Below are 20,985 nucleotides of genomic sequence, written 5' to 3' on the forward strand. Positions count from 1 at the left end.
ATCCTTGATGAGAACCTGCTTCAAAGTGCAAACGGCCTTAGACTGGGGTGAAGATTTACATTCTAACAAGACGATGAACACAAGCATACAGCCAAAGCAACACTGGAATGGCTTCAGAACAAGAATGTGAAAGTCCTTGAAAGTCCTTGATTGGCTCAGCCAAAGCCCAGACTTCAATCCCATTGACAATATGTGGAAAGACTTGAAGATTGCTGCTCAACACTGCTCCCCATCTAACTTAATAGAGCTTGAGAAAATCTGCAAGGAAGAATGGGAGAAAATCCCCAAATCCAGATGATACAAACATACCCAAGAGGACTCAAAGCTGTAATCACTGCCAAAGGTACTTCTACAAAGTATTGACTCAGGGGTGTGAATACTTATGTAAATGAAATATTTATGTATTTCCTTTCTAATAAATTAGCAAAAATTTCAAAAAGCATGTTTTCACTTTGTGATAATGCGGTATTGTGTGTAGATTTGTAAGTCGATCTGGATAAGAGTGTCTGCTAAATGACTTAAATGTAAATGTAGATTGGTGAGAAATATATTTAATAAATGTTGAATTCAGGCTGTAACAAAATGTGGAATAAGTCAAGGGGTATGAGTTCTTTCTGAAGGCTATGTACATACTGACGTCATACGCATGCATACAGGATGTTAGATTGAGCATAGTTGCTTTGCTTGAGTCCATACCTCTGTTTTCCTAAGAGTGGCTATCTAACAAACATGGGATATCAAGTTGCATAAACATAGAGAATTGAGACAACATGAACTACAGTAAAATATACAGTATGAAGAAACTAAAAACTACCAGCTGCAATAGTCCAAGCCAGAACTATTTCTTGACAATCCAGTTTTATCAACTTTATGAGACTGCTCTGTCGTACATTACATCTTCGGTCAAGCTGAGTGACCTTGTGTTATGAGGTCGGCCTAAACTGGATGAACCAAAACTAAACACTACCGGACAGTTGTTTGGAATCCCAACACAGGCCTGAGTCGTTTTGAGGGGTCTCAGGGCATTGTTTATAATGATCCAAATGAATTACAACAAGGATTTTGACTGAATTAGCGAGGCTCCCTTGTGAAATCAGAGCAATGGAGTGTTGCGAAGCCATGAAACCTCAAATATGTGATTTAGGAAGAGAGAAGAGGTGAGGGTGGGTGAGATGACTGGTTAACTCTGAGACATTGAATTAGTGAGAAGTCTCTTCTCTTACCAGCATGCAATAGCGTAGAGCTTTGATGACTGTCTGAGTAGCGATGAAAGTGGAAAGAGCACAGCAGGGGTTTACTGTACCTTACTAATTTCTTTGCTTTAAAATGTATGATAAACATTCTACAATAACAGAATATGGAAAATATGACCTTGGCATCCTGTAATCCAAACCATCAATTTATATATTTTAAGTTTGTTCACAGACTGTATTTAACACCAAGTAAATGTTTTTACGATGAATTTGACCCCAATTCCCAACTGTTCACTGTGTCCCCCAAATCAGGTAGGGAACATTGCTTCATTTCTTTGCTTTAAAATTCATGATAAACATCCCACATTAACAGAATATGGAAAAATATGACTTTGGCATCCCATCATTCGAACCATCAATTTATACATTTTTAGTTTGTTCCGAGACTGTATTGAACACCAAGGAAAAGTTTTACAATGAAATTGGTCCCAACTCCCAACTGTTTACTGTGTCCCCTAAATCAGGTAGGCACATTCCTTCATGTGATGTGGGAGTGCCGTGCTGTTAAATGCTTCTGGGACAACATTATCAAATTAATTTCCAAGTGCATGAATGTAAATATTCGGTGCTTTGCATCTATTATGTTACTTAACTATGATAGCTCTTTGAATCTCTCAATCAATCAGAGTAGATTACTGCTGGCAGGCAGCACTGCTGCAAAAAAAGTTGGTGGCTCTTAGATGGCAATCACCTCACTCTCTCCCAATTCACCAGTGGATACAGTTACAATTAGAAGTTGTAACGTTAAAATGATTGAATGAATGAATGAATGTGTTAGTCAAGGAACAATTGAGGCCTGGACATATATATATGACTATGTAAAGAATAATCTGTTAAAGCCCAACACACGCAAATAAAGAATCTATGAAGCCCAACACATACACAAAAAAAAAAGATATATGTATCTTTTTTCATATTTTTTACTGACTTTCTTTGTTCAGGTCCATGGGGAAGTGGTGGTTGGGGGAGGGGGGGACTAACAAGCAACTCTAGTTGCTAGGGGGGTGGGAAGGGATGGAAAACATGGTTTCCAGGTGGGGGGGTGGGAGGAAGTCGTCGGATGGGTGGGGTTGGGGAAATGGGGGGAAGGTTGTGGTTGGAGGAAGACGTTGGAATGGGTGGGGTTAGGGAAATGGGTTTTTATTTATTTATTCTATTTAACTTTTATTTAACTAGGCAAGTTAATTAAGAACAAATTCTTATTTTACAATGATGGCCTACCCCAGCAAAACCCTCCCCTAACCCAGACGACGCAGGGCCAATTGTGCGCCACCCAATGGGACTCCCGATCACGGCCGGTTGTGATACAGCCCGGGGTTGAACCAGGATCTGTAGGGTTGGTTGATTGTGGTTGGAGGAAGATGTTGGATGGGTGGGGTTGGGGAAATGGGGTGGGACGTTGTGGGTGGAGCCTCAATTCTTTATTATAATTTTTTTTTACTTACTAAATGTATTGTTACTTTTTGGCTCTGTGTCATGATCATAGTGATCAATGCTTTGTAGTTGTGTTCCTTTTTTAAAAATGTATTCTTCTTTTTGAGTAGCAGCCCATGGGTGGATGCGAGCTAACTATTAAATGATCTACATTTATGTATCGTGCATGTAGCCCACCCCCCCAACAAGACAAAATATATATATATATATATATATATATATTGGTCACCCCCAAAAAATCCACAATACTGAATAGTCCTTCTATCCACATAGCATTTTGATTAGACTGAAACAGTGATGATGAGGCACAGCGCAGGCCCCAAAGCCAAACCATTCGCTTTTCCCCATGCGCCTAGATGATACAGATGGATTACCATAGTAGAAGTACATGGGATTTTGTTTTGTCCCAAAAGTAGCATGGAAATGAAGTGGAAAATGGGATATAAATGAAAATGTGGGCGAGTCGAGTGACAATAGAGTGTTTACACAGTGACAGAGACAGCAACAAGGCTCCTCTATGTCTCCTCATCAGAGCCATCCCACGCTAGAACAAAATAACTTCTCCCAGTCCCAGCTCTTCTCTATGGGCTCCTGATGAACAGTCTTGCGTTGCGGAGAAAACCGGAGCGGGCCGGTCTAAAACTGTATATAAAGGGGGGTTTGCTTTGTGTCTTGTTTGGAGTGTCAGCAGGCCAGTGCAGCTGCATGCAGACTTTCAGGCGGCATCAGAAAAACACCCCCATAAACGAAGAGGCTATTGTGTTCACCCGATTGATCTTTCATAAGGCAGTGGAGGCTAGACAGGCTGACTTTGGTGGGGCATGGATGGTGGGGTTGACAAACAAGCAAGCCAGTGTCTGTGGCAGGGGACTGTGGCTGCAGGTGCTGAGAGCACACTTGGGTTGGCGCGCTAGTCCTCCCTCTGATGCCAATGATGACATTTCCTGGCTGTGCCTATACACAAGGAGGCATCCCAGCAAAGGGGCTATGTCCTGGGAGAATGAATAATAGGCCACCAGAGGGTACAGAGCATGCACGCGCACGCACAGACACACACAGAGTCACACAGCAGTTAAAGATCATCTGTTTTTGTGGGGGAGGCAGGCTGAGCTGAGCCTGTCTGGGGTCTGTGTGAACTGCAGCGCTAGGCATTCCACAGGGGTGGTGGAGGGAAATCCCTTTATGTGTCGCGGGCTAAGCCAGCGACAACCACATGCACCAAGCCCGAGCCAGGGGACGTTAATCAGCCACTGCGTGAACTCATGACTTAAAACTGTTCATATTAGAGAAAGTTTACTGCAAGTAACTCTCACTACCTTCTGGATTTGAGGAAAATCTGTTTATTACTCAGGTGTTTTCAAAACAGGACAAGTGCCTGTCTGATGAAGACAGTTTTATTGAACAGACAGTGGCAGGCAGTGACTCTGCAGACCTGTCTGAGAAAAAGCACAACTCTGAAGGATGTGGGTTAAAAACCCTGATGTGTATGAAATGTTCTGACCTCTTGGCCTTAATTATCAGAATTGGCTCAGCTTTTTCTTGAGTTATTTTCAGGTGTGCATTGTTTGCTGTCCAGGAGGATAGAGGAAGTCCTGGAGTCCTTTCCTGGACTCGGAATAGGCGTAATGGTCTCAGGGCAGTCAGAACATAATGTTTGGGGAGGGCAGCCTGGATCCAAATTTGGCAGCCAGGCAGAAAAAGGATGTGCGATAAGTCAAAGGCCAAATAAGTAACCCGTGTTTTTAGTAGCACACACACACTTCACACACACACTTCCTTTCTCACACACACACTCACCCAGGCCAGGCTGCACCTCTTTTCACACGACCGCTGTTTGGACTGGGAATCATCTTCCAGTTGATATGGCACGTGAGAGCAAGCTGCTCTTCGTCGAAAGCCTGTCCCCACTGCAAACAACCAGGGCTGCCTGTCTTGTCTGGCCTCTGCCCGCTGCCCGAGAGAATATGTCCTGTTTGTTTTAATGGCCATGGAACCATGGATGTCATGCACAGGTCATCTCAATGAATGGGCACCCTCATGTGCATTATGTTATAGATTAACCATTCTAAATGTAGCGTTATTAAATTTGTCACTATTTTTGGGAGAATGAAGATTGAAGAATGAAGGATAGTACATATAAATGGTTAATAATAATCTTCAATTAAATCGTAAATGCTTAGCGTCAACTCTAAAGAATTATGAATGTAAAATGTATAGATATTATGTTTATTATTACACAATAACATAAATGACTCCTTGACATATGATCAAGGAAAAGCAGATATATGGGGTGAGGGGTAAGATATTGTCAGAGATCTCTTGAGTAGCCCACATGGTTTGGTTCTGGCATGGCTCGTCTCTGGTATGGGAACTCATTAGATTCCCAGTGGGGCTAGGGGCAACCTGCCCCACCATGGAGCCACTGATGCGACCCAGGGCAAGCTGTCTCATAGACACAATAGAAATACATGGTCAGGAACTGCTTGAATTAATAAAGATTGGTAAAAAAAAAAATATTAAAAAGGGGAATAAAGGGCAATAAAAATAAACGTTTTACAAGCACACCACTTCAGGACATCATCAGTGCTCTATTGAGCATTTTCAACAGTACTGGTGGGGTTGTGAGCTATTTTCTATTAAAAACAGCAGAAAGGTATACATACTTTTCAGTAATGTGATGTCCGTGGGTCTTCAGGGAGCTTCAGGGGTTTATCAGTCACCATCAGACTTATCAGGACAGAGGAAGGAGGAGGGAGGAGAGGAAGGGCTGATAGAGCTCCAGAAAGAAGACGAGAGGGAGAGAGGGGAGTGGACAGCGGTGTTGGGCACTTCTGCTTCCCCGTCTCTGTTCACAACAAGCACTATTGAAGTACGGGCAGAAAAACAGTCATATTTTATCCTACAAACAAAGCCCCCTTTTATCAAAAAGCACTCTTATCTACCAGGTTCCATCTACTACCTCCTACAGAAAGCTTTATAGCATCTATTTTAGCTCCGTGTAGACTATTCTTAAACCTGCTGAGCCAGCTATTAGACACAGGCAAACATACAGTACATGGCTATTCACTTCTTTTGGAAGTGAAGTAGGTGTACTTTGAGTTAAATGAAACATCTCCATTAGTTTCAGAAATAAACAACCACTTTAATCCACAGAAAGCTTACTTTTCAACCCAGTTCTTTCATTTTAGAGAGCATGTGATAGAATGGAACAGAATAAGATGTAATTTGTTTATCATCATAAAACATAATAACGAGATACCTTTTCCCTCAGTTTGTTTTCTTTAAAAGCTACCTGTGACATTTCATGTAATTTATATTCAAAAGGTGGTTCAAATAGCCAGCCTCTGACTCAGTCAGTGAACAAAGTAATTGCTAGTTGTACATTACATAAAACATGTTATTTAGTCATTATAAGTGAGGAGAAGAAGTGTAAGAAGGTAAACAAACTAACTTATTTGACAGAGTCTGGGCAGGCAGGGAAAAACAAGTTGGGACATTCAAGCTAGGGCAGGTTTTTATGAATGGACGTTTTTTTTTCTAACTTTCCCCCTCTCTGGCTTTGTGAATGAAAAACAACTGGAAAATCTAGTATAAAGACTCTTTGAGTCCAAAACTCTGATTGGCTACTACTTTTCTAACTCCGCCCATGGTTGCTAGGGACCCGAACAGTCTCATAGCGGATTGGTTCAAAGAGGGAGCCTAGATTTCATTCATAAGTCAGGTCATTCATTAAGACAAAGGAAGAAATTCGAGCCCTTGAAAGAGGAAATCCACGAATCAGCAAGTCATTTGGCCAAGCGAGCGTCAGAGAGCAAGAAAAGCAAGTCTACGTAGTCCAAATCAACACTCAAGTCTGGAAAAGAATTGACAACAACAGTGTTTTTTGGGGCATTACTGTCTCATGCTTATAACACACGCATTAAGCTTTCAATGTTCTTATTGTTGACTATTATAAGCAAGGTGAGGTTAAAGCAGTTATTTAGTTGCCCTCTGTAGCCTATACAGTTGAGACGCGACATCTGTTCCTTTTCACATTATCCACGGTTCCATTTTCTCTTTGGGCATTGATGGAGCCTAAATAGAAAGTATAGGCCTATACTTTTTAGTAAGAAAAGCCTATACAATTTGTCTATTGTAGTTTTATAAGTGCATGTCCTATAAAATCACAATTTATTGGTTTGCCTGACGATTTTACAACTGCACATTCTACATGATTACTCTATTTAACCTACATAAAAACCTAGATGGGCCACATTTCAAATAAAATGTTTTAACTATATAAGAGCAAATGGCACATTGCATAGGCTTGTTTATTGAGTTCATTTTTGTGTGGGATCTGATGACTGTCTATCGCGAACCACAGACTACAGTCAGGCTAGCGGTAAAGGTGGCACCAGCCCGCTGGGTAATCGCTCGCCATAGCTTCCCCTCTGCATTTTTTTGTGAATGGAGCTCATTATGTATGCAGCTTTCTCCCAGCTCCATTCACAATTATCGCTCCCCCTTGTCCCTCTCTCCCTGCAGGCTGCGTGGATCACATTCAACTCAGCCTAAATGATCACAAACGGTTAACGGATGGATTATAAAATGGATGGATATTTGGACCAGCAAGTGCCTTACACTTTAGCAAATGTACGTATGTATAAAGTCATGTATTATTTTAATGCTTTACTCAGTTTTAGGACTTGGCTACCGGGCTTTCTCTTTCGATCGCCCGTTGCATGCGATTTGTTTGAAGCAACTATGTGCGCGATGAAAACTATTTTCTGTTCGGTTCTAAACTATCAAAAGGTCTGCACATTTTTTTTTACTAAATAATATAAATTACAGCTTTTATTTTACACTGTTTATTAACATATTTCTTGTCTCTAGACAGGAGATGTTGACAGTGTAACACCGAAAATGGGCTAACATTTTGAGAGGGCAAATGGAACGATAAAGCCGCGTTTGAGTTGCAACACTATTGCAATTCACAGAGACAACCAGCATTGTTGTTCTGTTGTGGTATACATTTTTTTAGTCTGGAATGATAAGAAAAAAATAAAAACACAGAAAGTTACAACTATAATGATAATAATTAGGCTACTGATAATAAGAAAATAATAGCCTTGTAATATCCAAATGATAATGTAATATGTACTTATTTTAGTATTTATAGCCATATTGACTAATTAACTAAACCAATTAGTGACAGTGGGCATGTTCTATGTAGCTTGTGACATCAAAGGGTGTACTACATGTTTGACTGTATTTTCCACTTCTGTAATATTTCTGATGCTTGCAGAAGTCACAAGGAAATGGACCCCTAAATAGACTGTTGATGGCAGCGAAAAGGAAATACATGGACACGGAATTACCCCCTCAGGAATCTGAAGGTAAAGTTAGAACTCCAAAGGAAGCTCGCAATGGCCTAAAGCCCCCTTTGCATGACACCTTTACCTCGTCAATGCTTTGCTTACCAATCCGGCAAGCAGATATATCACTTCTACTTATGGATTGATATATATGTCTTAACTTGTCTTAACCTGAACTAGCTGACATGACATGTGCTTAATGATCTTTGATCTTGTTGTTCTGTTGTATTCATGTGTGTGTGTGTGTGTGTGTGTGTGTGTGTGTGTGTGTGTGTGTGTGTGTGTGTGTGTGTGTGTGTGTGTGTGTGTGTGTGTGTGTGTGTGTGTGTGTGTGTGTGTGTGTGTGTGTTTTTAGACCTCTTTCAGGATTTAAGCCAGCTTCAGGAGACATGGCTCACTGAAGGTAATGTGTTTTTTATTTTTTTATTAATTGTGTATGTTTCAGTGGCATTGGCAATGATGAAAACATATGAGTGGTTTGGCAAAATACCAACATAAACGGGGGAAATGTCAACAATATTTCTACATGCAAGATACTATGTTAAAATATGCATTTGATCTATTGAACATTAGTCGTATTGATACCCTGGTTGGACCAGCCTTGGCCAGACAGATATGAACATGGAAATGGTCCATAACAAAGTCTATTGATATAGTTGTGTGTGTGAGTGGGTTTGATCCCAATTGCTCAGTTAATGACTTCTTGGTTGATGAGAACACTTGGATCAAATACTTAAACTATGCTTATAAATCTGTCATACCACCACTAAGCAGCAATGGCTTCAAACAATTATTGGTCATGATAGAGCTCATTTCTCCAGAAGTATATTTATTCAATTATTCATTCAATTTCGACAGATGTATTAATGTAGAATGGGACTGAAATAATCTACAGTATGATAATTACAATGAATTGGTATATTAGTTATACACCAGGAAAGGCCTAATATTGTGTGCTAGACAGACAGTACACAGGGTAAAGTACCAAGACTTTGTTTCTTAAAGTAAGACGAGGATGTTTAGGAAGTGAAGAAACGCTCGGGGAGTTAAAACATGCTGATGCAATACACATGGCCATTAGTGACAGAAAAAAAAGTCCTTTGTGAACATAGACAGGACATGATTAGCTGTAAACATGCCCTATTTTGGCCATGCTGGCATGTAGTATGCTTGCGTGCCAATACGACCAGCCAATACAAACAAGCAGCATGTTAAGCCTCTGTCCCTCAACACACATAGCGATGAAATGGACCCAGGCAGGCAGCAGCAATTGTCAGCAGTGTGGAGTTTAAAAGTACAACGTGACGTACGCTCTGAAGAAGCAATTATATGTTAAGACGGGACAACAAAACCAAGGAATGACTCACGCTTGTTTGGTAATGTTTGGTAAATCTGGGGCCCAGAAGTGGCAAGGCAATATGTAGTGTGTTAGCAATCTCTAAACCAGAAATGCAGCCGGCTACAAAATGTTTGCCATCTTGAACCAGCCAAATTGATACCCTGTGATTTAGAGCAGACCTGGGTCAAATATATGCTGGAACTGTGCTGGAAAGGTCAACGTGAAAAGAAAATACCCGGGGCAACACAGTATGGTTCGGGTCAGCACGGTAGTGTGAAAAAGGTCAAATGGGCCTCCCTTTTAAGAAAAACTACTGTTTATGAAGCCCGGCAAACAATTCTCTCACTGTATCTCAGCCTAGGTGCCTATTCTCATGCAGCGTCAAACTGGCAAGTTCACACCACCACGCTCCACAGACAAAGACAAAGCCAACACCAATAAAAGGGACAACAATGAGAACCACTCCGAAGTCTGATCCTTTTGATGGACATTTTATTTGAATTCAGTCAGCCATAAAGGTAACATGCATAGCAGTAGATATGGGGTGCTGTTGAACTGCATTAAGAGATTGGCTAGAAGAAGAGGGTCTCTGGGCCAAAGAGAGAATTAAAAAGCCGAGCTGCCTGGGTGGAGGTTGGTGGTGTAACTATCAATGTGTTTTTTAACCCTAAATAATATATTGTTTTGAGCTCTTCTGGCAGAACTCCTCTTTCCTTCTACATTAATTACAGGCCTGTCATTGTGACTGATTGTGGTTACAAGGGATTCACCCGCGTAGCAGGAGGGAGTTTTCTGCTAGAGAGAGCGGGAGAAAGGGAGATGGGAGACAGGAAAGTTGAGCGAGAGCGAGTTCAGGAGCTTGTCTCGTCTTGTCATTTTCCTTTACGTTTATGACTGAAAGTTCTGCGATCTTCTCAGGATCTCCCATTGAGAAAAAAAAGTCATTCAAGGTGTCTGGAAGAAAAAAGGGAAACATGCATCTGTGCTCATATAAACACACTTTCTGTCTTGTGCTGACTTGCATCTCAAAGACTTTTGACGAGGTGTTCCTGGAAGCAAATCGGATACACACGCGCACTCACGCATTCACGCGCACACACACACACACTCTCCCTCTGTCTGCCTAAGCACAGGGGTTGTGCTCTTGTCTACGAGCCAGTCGCACTGACGCTCAGACATCCTTAATGGGGGTTTTTCTCTTCCCTTTCTGAGCTCGATCCAACGTGTTCCATTTTAGACATGTTGAAACTAGTGGAAATGATTTATTGTTTGGTCTGGTGGACTAAATATTGGCCTCTGCTCTTTCTCATAAAACAGCTTTATCCCTCTCCTTAGGGCAAAAGACTGCAAAGTTAAAAGGGGGTAATAGTATTACCGTATAGCAACAAGGCACAGTATTATATAAGAAATCAATGTAATTTATCTGAACATGCTCCAAGACGCCATCATCCGGTTTCCTCCTCACAGGAAGCATGGAAGAAATACGTGAAAGTGGATTTTGAATTCTTATTTTCTCTTTTCACTCCGTTTTGGTTTCCAAGCTAGGTTTTATGGTCTGGTAGCTGGTGGATGAAGTGAGAGGGGACCTTTCGGATAGTTTTGGGTCTTTACATGGCTGGGTGATGTCACAGACGCTGGCACTTACTCACTCTCTCTTTGTGGGTTCTATGGACTTGCTCTGTGTTTGAGGGAAAAAAGTGGAAGTAATTTTTCTTACGCCGTAGTTTCAATTTGAGAGACCTTTTAATGTTCATTGTAAATTAAACTTCAGATTTGGTTTCCTATAATACTATACAATCGCATGTTCCTTATTCTGGTTATGTTAAACAATTTCAGAGTGGAGAGTGGATATGTGCTTGCCATGTGGTGGAAATTTGTTTTCACTGGCCATTATGGACAGATTGTTGTCTCAATATTTAATGATAACCATCAACTTTTCCTAAGTATACCGTTGCGTAAGTGCAAGACCAAAGCAATGGAAAAAGCAGGAACCTTTCAAATTGGACTGATGCTAGTTGTAAGGGTTTCTAGCCCTGGCTGCAGGCGAGGTTTAGGGTTAGGCCATTCAGCCGCATGTAGCGAATCAGATGCCATTGTGCTCATGCATGGCTCACTGGGTAAATTTGACCTTTTCACCCTTTTGGGTGTTGGCAGTCCACTAATCTGGCTTTCCTAACCTGTTTGTGTAGTTCAATGTCCAGTGCTTGGGAAGACAATTGATATCGGAAATGTATTTGGATCTGAACATCTTGGCAAACAGGATAGTACAATACTACCAAGCCCCGTTGCACCTGTACCCAATGGGCTGAATTTGCATAAAGACTATTCAGAATGTTAGGGCCTAGCTGGTAGGATCCGGTTCATTTAAATATAATATAAATTATAAGATTGTAAATTAAACTTACTCCAAGTTAAGATCTAGTATGAATGGATGAATATTTATTTCACCATGTCTAGTTTTTGGATTCATTTGGATAATTTCAGCTTTTTGTGATTTAATTATTCAACAAAACATCACTCATTCTTACTAGATAGTGGCATTGTGACCAAGATCTAACTCTAAATAGTGCTAACCTAAACTTGTTCTCAGCTCCCCCAACTTCTCTCTCAGTTCCTCTTCCTCCTAACACCTCTAGCTTGACCTTTGAACGCACCTCAAAGCAGGTGACAAATTCCAGAACACTTCACTAGCCGCAGAGCATCTATATTGTCCAAGAACATCCTCCAACTCCACAAACTGGGTGTAAGACCGAAAGTCTGATTTCCTTCCTTGTTTAAAATAGCCTGTTTAGTCTGTCTTTGCTCTGTGATGAAAAGCACACACAAACAAGTACACAAAATGCACACAATTTACATGTTACTGACGTCTTCCTGACACAATCACGATCAGGTCAATGAGGGCTAAAGATATCTTTGTGGTTCTTTGGCCAGGGTTTGGACATGGGGGGAGGAAGGGAAGCCAGCTCCACCTCTGTATTTATCCATCTATCACCAGTTTGGTTCGATAGCTAGCCTGTCTCCACTATAAGTGCACCTCTTAAGGTCCTAAATCACCCTGTGCTGCCATCGTTAGGCCTCAAGTCAGAGCATCGTCCATCATACCGAAAGACAGCTTCACAAGCCAGTCTGAAGTTATCAGAAGGAACCCTGAGATGTTCCTGGTCAGCTCATGTGGTCAGGAAAAGCTCCTGACCCTAGTTGAGATCAGTCCAGAGACAGAAGAAGAAGTGAAACACCCCACTCCCTCATTTTTTTCTGGTTACATTAGTTAATGAACTAAGTAGACCAGACCCAGCTGCTATCGCACTGGTGTCTATGGGAGAGCCACATGCTTAAGCAGATCGGCACTTACAATTTTTTCCAATGATAAACGGCCTGAGTAAACTATCTTCCTCTTCCACCATTTTTGATCAGACCAGAATAAAACACAGTCAATAATCACAGTTACGATGTTTGACTGAGGTCAAGGCATGACTTGAGGTTAAACCCTCGCGAGCTGCAGCTCAAAGGGTTAACTAATAAATCAGTGTTTGTGCCGTCAAGACGTTGAATGACACATGAAACAAGGAGCTAAGCTTCATTCCTCCCTTGACTATGTGGTGTTGACAAAATAATGGCACGCTGGAAAGTGTGGAGGTGAAGGTCGCTTGGCTGGACCCCGGTAGTGAGTCAAGTTTCATGGCTAAGGAGAGAGTCTGGCGAGGCCCAGCACCATGACCGCCAAGGCCCATGGACAGGGTGAGCCGAGCTTCCACACTGGCAAGGCTGTCGGACAGCATGAAGCACCAAGACTGGCTCAGTTAATAGGAAAATGCGCAGGAACCTTACCGTGAAATGCTAACTTACAAGCTCTTAGCCAACAATGCAGTTCAAGAAATATAGTTAAGAAAATATTTACTAAATAAATAAAAATAAAATGAAAAGTAGCAAAATAAAATAGCAATAACGAGGCTATATACAGGGGGTACCGAGTCAATGGGCGGGGGTACAGGTTAGTCAAGGTAATTTGTACATGTAGGTAGGGGTAAAGTGACTATGCATAGATAATAAACAGTGAGTAGCAGCAGTGTAAAAACAAAGATGGGGGGGTCAATGTAAATAGTCAGACAGGCTAGCTAGCAGGCTAGTGTAGTGCTCACTGTCTAGGTAAATTGCAGACCACCAAGGCTAGCTATGTTAGGTTAACTGATAGGCTTAGCATTCTGCTCAAACCATGACATGACGCTAACGGTTTCTCTTTCTTTTCTGATTTCAGCTCAAGTGCCTGACAGTGACGAGCAGTTTGTTCCTGATTTTCACACCGAAAACTGTAAGTAAAGATTGCATTAGTCTAAATTCTAAGAATTCTGTGTTTGCGTGTGTGTGTGTGTTTGCGTGTATGTGTGTGTTTGTTTAGTGTGTGTGTGTGTGTTTGCACGTGTGTGTGTGTGTGTGTGTGTGTGTGTGTGTGTGTGTGTGTGTGTGTGTGTGTGTGTGTGTGTGTGTGTGTGTGTGTGTGTGTGTGTGTGTGTGTGTGTGTGTGTGTGTGAGAGAGAGATAGAGAGTGTGTTTGCGTGTATGTGTGTTTGTTTAGTGTGTTTGCACGTGTGTGTGTGTGTGTGTGTGTGTGTGTGTGTGTGTGTGTGTGTGTGTGTGTGTGTGTGTGTGTGTGTGTGTGTGTGTGTGTGTGTGTGTGTGTGTGTGTGTGAGAGATAGAGAGAGAGAACTCCGAAACGGGGTCAGCATTGGGTTGTGAAACTGCTTGAAGCTTGGGTGGAGCTACTGTATTTGTCGAAGTCACATTAATCTTTGCCTGGGAAAAAGCATTTCCGAGACATAAACTTAATACATGACCTACTCATCATGGGTGAATGTGGATGCTACTATTGTCCTCCTCTATCCATTTGCATGGTTTTGAAAAGCTGAATGGATTAGCCCAGGAAACCAGTAAAAGATCATTCAGAGTCCAGGTACAAAGACTCCCTTTTGTGTATGTCTGAGGTGTAAGAGGGGAAAGCAAATTCCTATACTACACAACTGCGCGGCTGCTATTTGAATGGGTTTCCCTTTTTGTTGTGTGTTTAAACAATGACGATTCAGAGTAGGGGAGTGTGCGCTTTGCAAACAGTGTCCTCTGTGCCTTTTTTATTCAAACTCATTCATAGACTTATGGGTGAGTTCATACAATATGACGAATGGGAAATAATATATTTAACAGCAAATTTGACCAAACTTAACATAGCAATTTTGATGGGTTAAGTCTTAACTTGAACATTTTTTGAATATAATTTAAACATGAAAATAAATCAGAAGTTTTATTGTGTGAATTTTAAACTTAGCAATTGAGTTCCCCCTGGCCCCGTTCAAAACCCAACCGCTATTGTGGGTAAACACTGTGCCATTTATCCTCAGTGACAACTCCTTAGTCCCAGTAACACATGCCCAGTGAAACATATTGTTCCTGTCTGTGGGCCAACAATGGTAACGAGGAAGTGGCGATGAACCCTAGACTATGCAAGGGTCATGTCTACTTAAACCCCGGGCCAGCCCAACCAATCGGTGGTCAGCCTGCTGCCCATGGTAGACCTTGGTATGCTCTGTAGGGTCAGTGGGGCTTCACTTTGACAGGTAGCTCACTTATACACAGTAGTCTGAGCCGAGACGGGCTCAGGTTGACAGACAGCGCTCCTGCTAGCACCTGCTGTTCACACTCAATGACCAGAAGACTCTCTACTTGACATGATTTGATGGGAAGCTCCAAGTTGACAGGCTGCCATAGACATAAAGATATTCTTCTACATGTTTGTGGTTGCGATTTGAAGTGAGTCTATTGAAGCCCCCAGCGGGTTCGATGAAGGCCTTATTTATTCCCACACCCGATTTTGCATTATTCCATCAAACTCCTCACTCTTCAGCCTTGTAATATAGTTCTAAACAGGTGACAGGTGTTAGGGAAACTCAGAGTACAGAGCGTAAAGCCGGCAAACAAAGTCCTAATCCCTTGTGGCAAAAAATAATTGAAGCCGTATTGAAAAGGCGCCACAGAAAATCAAACATAGTTGTTTTCTGAGTCAGGTTGTTACCTGTATGGGTGTGGAAAACAGAGGGAGATAGAGGGAAAGAGAGAGAACGAGAGAGAGAGGGATGAGGGAAACAGAGCGCCAGACTTTGGGACACTCTGGAATGCTAGATTAAGGAGATGGGGGGGACAAGAAGTGATTGTGCAATACCTGCACATCTGGTGAATCTATGTAATCTCTTTCCCCTTTCTCTCAATAACAGCTAACAAGCATGCTCTGTCTCCAGAGTTCCACTGAGGGAAGCTTATGTAAACACGTCGTTTGCCTCCTTACCAGTGGTGGGAAAAGTATTCAGTTGTCATACTCGAGTAAAAGTAAAGATACCTTAATAGAAAATGACTCATGTAAAAGTAAAAGTCACCCAGTAAAATATTACTTGAGTAAAAGTCTAAAAGTATCTGGTTTTAAATGTACTCAAGTACAGTGGTGGAAAAAGTACTAAATTGTCATATTTGAGTAAAAGTGCAAAGTTAAAGTAAATACTATACATAAAATTCCTTATGTTAAGCAAACCAGACGGCCCGATTTTCTTTTTTTAAATTTACGGTGAGCCAGGGGCACACTCCAACACTCAGACATAATTTAAAACACAGTATTTGTGTTTAGTGAGTCCTCCAGATCAGAGGCAGTAGGGATGACAACGTGTTTTATTGATAGGTGCGTGAACTGGACCACATTGCTGTCCTATCTGAGCATTTTAAATGTAACGAGTACTTTTTGGTGTCAGGGAAAATGTATGGAGTAAAAAGTACATTATTTTCTTTAGGAATGTAGTGGAGTAAAAGTAAAAGTTGTCAAAAATATAAGTAGTAAAGTACAGATACCCACAAAAGCTACTTAAGTAGTACCTTAAAGTATTTTTACAAAAAAGACTTTACACCACTGCTCTTTATCTCTGACCTATACTGTGTATTTTAGGGAGTTTCAAGCTTTAATACAACACGTTAGTCCCTTAACGTATGATTCACTGAACACCGTTAGGAAATTAAGTCAATGGTAAAATGGGGGGATGACGTTCAGCTCGTGATAGCTAAATGGGAGGGGTAGTGTTGTTGACTTTTGGGGGTTTGACAGAACTTTTGAAGGGGGTATCTGATCTGTAATGAGGCTGTTGGATAATGACAGTCCCTTTTGTTTTCAATCTATCTGCCTGCAGGTAGGGAACTCAGTCAAATGTAAATCAAATCTTCCACGCACTGAAAGTTTTCCCTAGTTTCTACTTTTCTATATTTTTAGAATTGTCTGAGACCAAATATGCCATTGATAAATGGGTTGTTACTGAAATAAAAATAGTGTGGAAAGTAGTTCTTTATGTTCTGTTAGACGGAGAGCAGCCCAAGAGACATGTCCCATTCATATATTTTCTCCTGCAAGTAAGAGGAAGCTTCTCCCCCTCTCTCTTAGTCTTCATTCATAAAAATGTGCTACAGTACTGTTACCCCGTTTTGTGACACCCCCCCCCCCTCTCTTTGAGTGGATTCTCTGACCCCTCCCTCTTCCTGTCTCTGTACAAACTAAGCTGAATTATAACTCTGGACACCCCTAGCCTCTCTCTCTCTCATTTTCACCCTTCTACCATTTTGCTTTCTCTACGTTGAGCGTTCCAAGATGTGAGCTAATCCAACTATTTCAGAGCTGTGTGGGCCGATTGTTTAGTTTTGGACCTTGTAGTAATTATATAGGAAGTCGTGGCTGTAGATGCCGTTCCAGTCCTTTAGAGAGAAAAGGGGCGACGGAGAGAGAGAACGAGAGAGACAGAAAGAGAGACAGAGAGAGAGAGTGCAGTTGAGTGCAAATGCTCACGACAGTTCGTCTCTTCGGTAGGAAGCGTTCTGCCTCGTCATGAATTTATGACCTTCTCTCTTGTTTGTGTTGTTGTGTTCCCCTGCTCACTGGTTCACTCAGAGCTGGTCCAATCAGTCCCCATTTGGAGCAGAGGGACCATGAATTGGCGAGCTCCTACCTCTCTTTGCTCTCTCTCCAGTTGAACAAAAAGAAATATGCAGCCCAGTGTTCTCAACTTTCCAAAATACAGCTGCTATGCAACACGTCTGCTGAAACATCCAAGTGACTGACAGATATGCAGGGGTACCGTTCGCCCCCAGGGAGGACGATTCCTCTTCAATGTGTGTGTGTGTGTGTGTGTGTGTGTGTGCTCTCAAGTTTGTACGTACATGTGAGTACATGACTGAATGGGTAATTTCACTCCAGAAAAGCATGCATCCTGACCACCTACAGCCACACACTATGCACACGCGAACACAAAATGCACACACACACTTCAGCCCCACAGTTTTATGAATGGGCTGGTTGTGAGAGACTGGCTGAGGCAGCACATTGGGTTAAAGGGAGGGAATCTCCATTCATGAATTGGACGGCTGTTATTCTACTACCACCACAAAACAGAGAAGGCGAACACTTCAAATGCCTTCTCTCTCTCCATTTGGTTTCTGCTAATGTTATCTTTCAGTTGAACATTCATCACAAAGGGGTTCCATTTATTTTCCAAAAGTTGTTTTCCCTCTTATAATGCACCCAATGTTATAATATTATACTACTTTTCTAACTTACACAAAAATGGTCTTCCGTGGGTGATCTAAATGTTGTGCGTAGTGTGTTAGGGGAGAAGTGCATTTGCATGTTCAGGGAAAGGAAAGGGGGATTTGAGGAACGGCTGTGCTTTAATGTTCTCCACAGCTGGAACGTTTTCTCTTTCTAAGACAAGAGCAGGGGCAACAGATGCAGGCAGGCAGGCAGGCCTAAAAATAACAGACCAGGTTCCACGTTTAGCAATAATACACAGGAGCACGAGAAACCAGGAGATCACATCAACAAACCAAGCATGCCATCACTAAATAGCGTCAGAGTTAATTACCCTTGGTGACGCTATTGTTATGCTCAAGACCGACAGCGAGGGATATCCCTAGATTCTGTCTCCGTGACATAGCTGGGTCCTGTTCAGTAGGGAGAAAACGTTTTGCTCCGGTGTGTCTTACTAAACATGGCCGTGGTTGGCTCAGTTTTCCAACCGCCACATGTAACCTTAAGAGGGGATCATCGATGGTTGAGGCTGAGGTCTCGCTATTGCCATAGTGACTTGCTGACACAGGACAGGCCGTGTGTGGAGTGAGCCTAGTAGAGCTGTATTGATCCTAGCGAGGGATGGGGAGAGATAGATAGATAAAGATAAAGTGTAGATAAATCAGGAAAGTGGTGGGGGGGTGGGGGGGTCACGCAGCACGCTTGCCTGTGCCTCGGGGCATCATGTTGAGATCCCAATCGCTAAACAGAGAGAGAGAGAGAGAGAGAGAGAGAGGGAAGAAATAGAGAGATTGAAGGTAACGATAGAGTGAGAGGATCTGTGGATGTGGCATGTGCTCTGATGTTTACAGGGAGGAGTTTGACCAGGCTTTCTACTAGGGCTTGATGGGAACTTAGTGCAACATGTGTTATCTATCTCCTTCAGTCAAGATAAGCCTGGTCCGCCCCTATATCTCCCCCCCTCACTCTCTCACATCTCCACTTGATGGATGTTAGCCGGGTCAGTGGGAGCTCTTTATATCATTTCAGTAACAGCGGAGGGGGGAGTGGGGGTCGATTGACACATTAAACATTAAGAGGGGACAGCTATATTGGGGCTGAGGGATTGAGAGTGAAGGGTCAATATTGTGCCACATTAATTACACCCCCCGCTTTCTGCGATGGAACACCCCACTCGCTACCCGTGTCCTGGGATGGGGATGTATTGTATTGTGCCTACTAAATGGCAATGGGGAAGAAAGATTTATAGACGGTCACAGGCCACTTAAAAAATATAACCGCAATGCACTGGGGATGAAATGGACAATAGATAAAGTGTGATTAATAAAAATAAAAAAATATATATATATAAAGAAATGTATATATATATTTATATACACACATACATACAAGTCATGTTTTTTTTGTCAATATACAGGCTACGGTCAACTTTGATTCAACTTTGATTTTAGTGCTGCTACGTGCACTTTGATGCTGTTATTCACCATGCTATAACACATTAATCAAGAATATACTATTCCCATAATCCATAACACGTGACATGCCTGTGTTAGTGCTAAGTGCTGCCTTTGCTAAGTCCTGTGTCCACTCCTCCTTGTCTTGTCCAATGGGATGGCCATTACACAGTCACATGATGTTCACACACCCACACACTTTTTGATTTACAGTAATATCTCCATCTTCACTGTCAAATTGTGAAGTCCTTTACCACATACAGCACACACATGATAGGAAAATGAAAAGGGAATTCCTTACAGTCCAAAAAATTCGACCTGACATCAAATATTCTAGAAGTGAGAAGTGAAACTTGGATGACAGCAATGTGTGACACTCCGTTCTCCGGTCACACTCCATGCTCTGTGTCCGCCACATCCTCGTTTCCAAGACAACATCAAGCTACACCTAATAATATGAAACCAAAATACATGAAGCACTTCTGTTTATCTTAAAGCATCACATAGTTGATCTGTTGTGCTATGTCGCTTTACCGTCCAATCACTTTCTGTTGATACTACAGTGCTCTCTATCAATCTTGTCAGGCTTGTTTGGCAGGTATCTGACAACAATGCTTTAAATATTCAAGGAAGCCAAGTCGCAAAGGCATTAGCCGATCAGAAAGGGTGACCGGTAAATCAGATAGGAGACACTAATGGTTAAATGGACCAAGCGATGATGTTTGTAATAGACATTGAGACCACTCTGGAGCCCAGCGTTGGCTTTTAGAGATCTCCAGTTGTCAGTTCGCCCCTCGCTCTCTCTCTCTGCTCTTCCTGATTGTGCATTGACCTGAGAAGCACAGATGTCCTGCACATGTTTCAGTTCGACAGTGGAATTGCTTCTGGATTGTCTTTCCAGTCTCAATGAGGTGGAACAGATTGAATCGCCGTCGTTGACTCACCATCCCACCGGATTTTCCATTGACCACACTTTTACATTCAGAGCTTTCAATGTGTGGGCCAACATACTTGGAATGAAAATTTCAGCATTTCAATACCACCTAAATGTTTACAGTAAGTGAAACTGAAGGCCTTTCTTCTCTACTTGATAGGGTTGAATGTTACAGCAGTGGCAACAAGCCCTGTTGAAAATAAGAGCTATGAATCACTACAACAGAAAAGGTGGCACAGTGCGGTGTAGATGAAGCGGCATGTGTTTATATACTGTATTTGATCTCCACTATCATGACATATATAAAAAACTATTGTCTATCCCTCATGTACCCTACTTTCTACAGTTGAGCCAGGCCACAGAGACAGAGAGAGGATTGCTATTTGGCATGTCCCAGAAATCAATACGTTCCTTTGAAATCTTTAGAGCCACATAATTGGGCATCCCTGTTGTTTTTATTGAACTGTCTGTCATTGTTGGGATCAATTTGCCAGTGAGGAACCATCTCTCTCTCTCTCTCTCTCTCTCTCTCTCTCTCTCTCTCTCTCTCTCTCTCTCTCTCTCTCTCTCTCTCTCTCTCTCTCTCTCTCTCTCTCTCTCTCTCTCACTCTCACTCT

The 20,985-nt window shown here is 42.0% G+C and overlaps 1 protein-coding gene across 4 annotated transcripts in view; it reads left to right on the forward strand.

Moving 5' to 3' along the window:
• Window positions 1–6,420: 6,420 nt before the first annotated feature.
• Window positions 6,421–20,985, forward strand: part of LOC106579328 (ETS translocation variant 4) — a 31,486-nt gene continuing 16,921 nt past the window's right edge. The window contains exons 1-5 of one of the 4 annotated variants that reach the window (XM_014159147.2): window positions 6,421–6,647; window positions 7,212–7,319; window positions 7,972–8,062; window positions 8,397–8,444; window positions 13,636–13,689. In XM_014159147.2, coding sequence (XP_014014622.1) covers window positions 7,263–7,319; window positions 7,972–8,062; window positions 8,397–8,444; window positions 13,636–13,689 — 250 coding nt within the window. In that variant the 5' untranslated portion in view covers window positions 6,421–6,647; window positions 7,212–7,262. Of the gene's footprint in view, window positions 6,648–7,067; window positions 7,093–7,178; window positions 7,320–7,559; window positions 7,692–7,971; window positions 8,063–8,396; window positions 8,445–13,635; window positions 13,690–20,100; window positions 20,491–20,985 lie in introns of those variants that run through there. The other 3 variants (XM_014159148.2, XM_014159150.2, XM_014159149.2) reach the window with 3 other exon arrangements.

Source organism: Salmo salar, chromosome ssa19, assembly GCF_905237065.1.
Source record: "Salmo salar chromosome ssa19, Ssal_v3.1, whole genome shotgun sequence".
NCBI classification, from domain to species: Eukaryota; Metazoa; Chordata; class Actinopteri; order Salmoniformes; family Salmonidae; genus Salmo; species Salmo salar.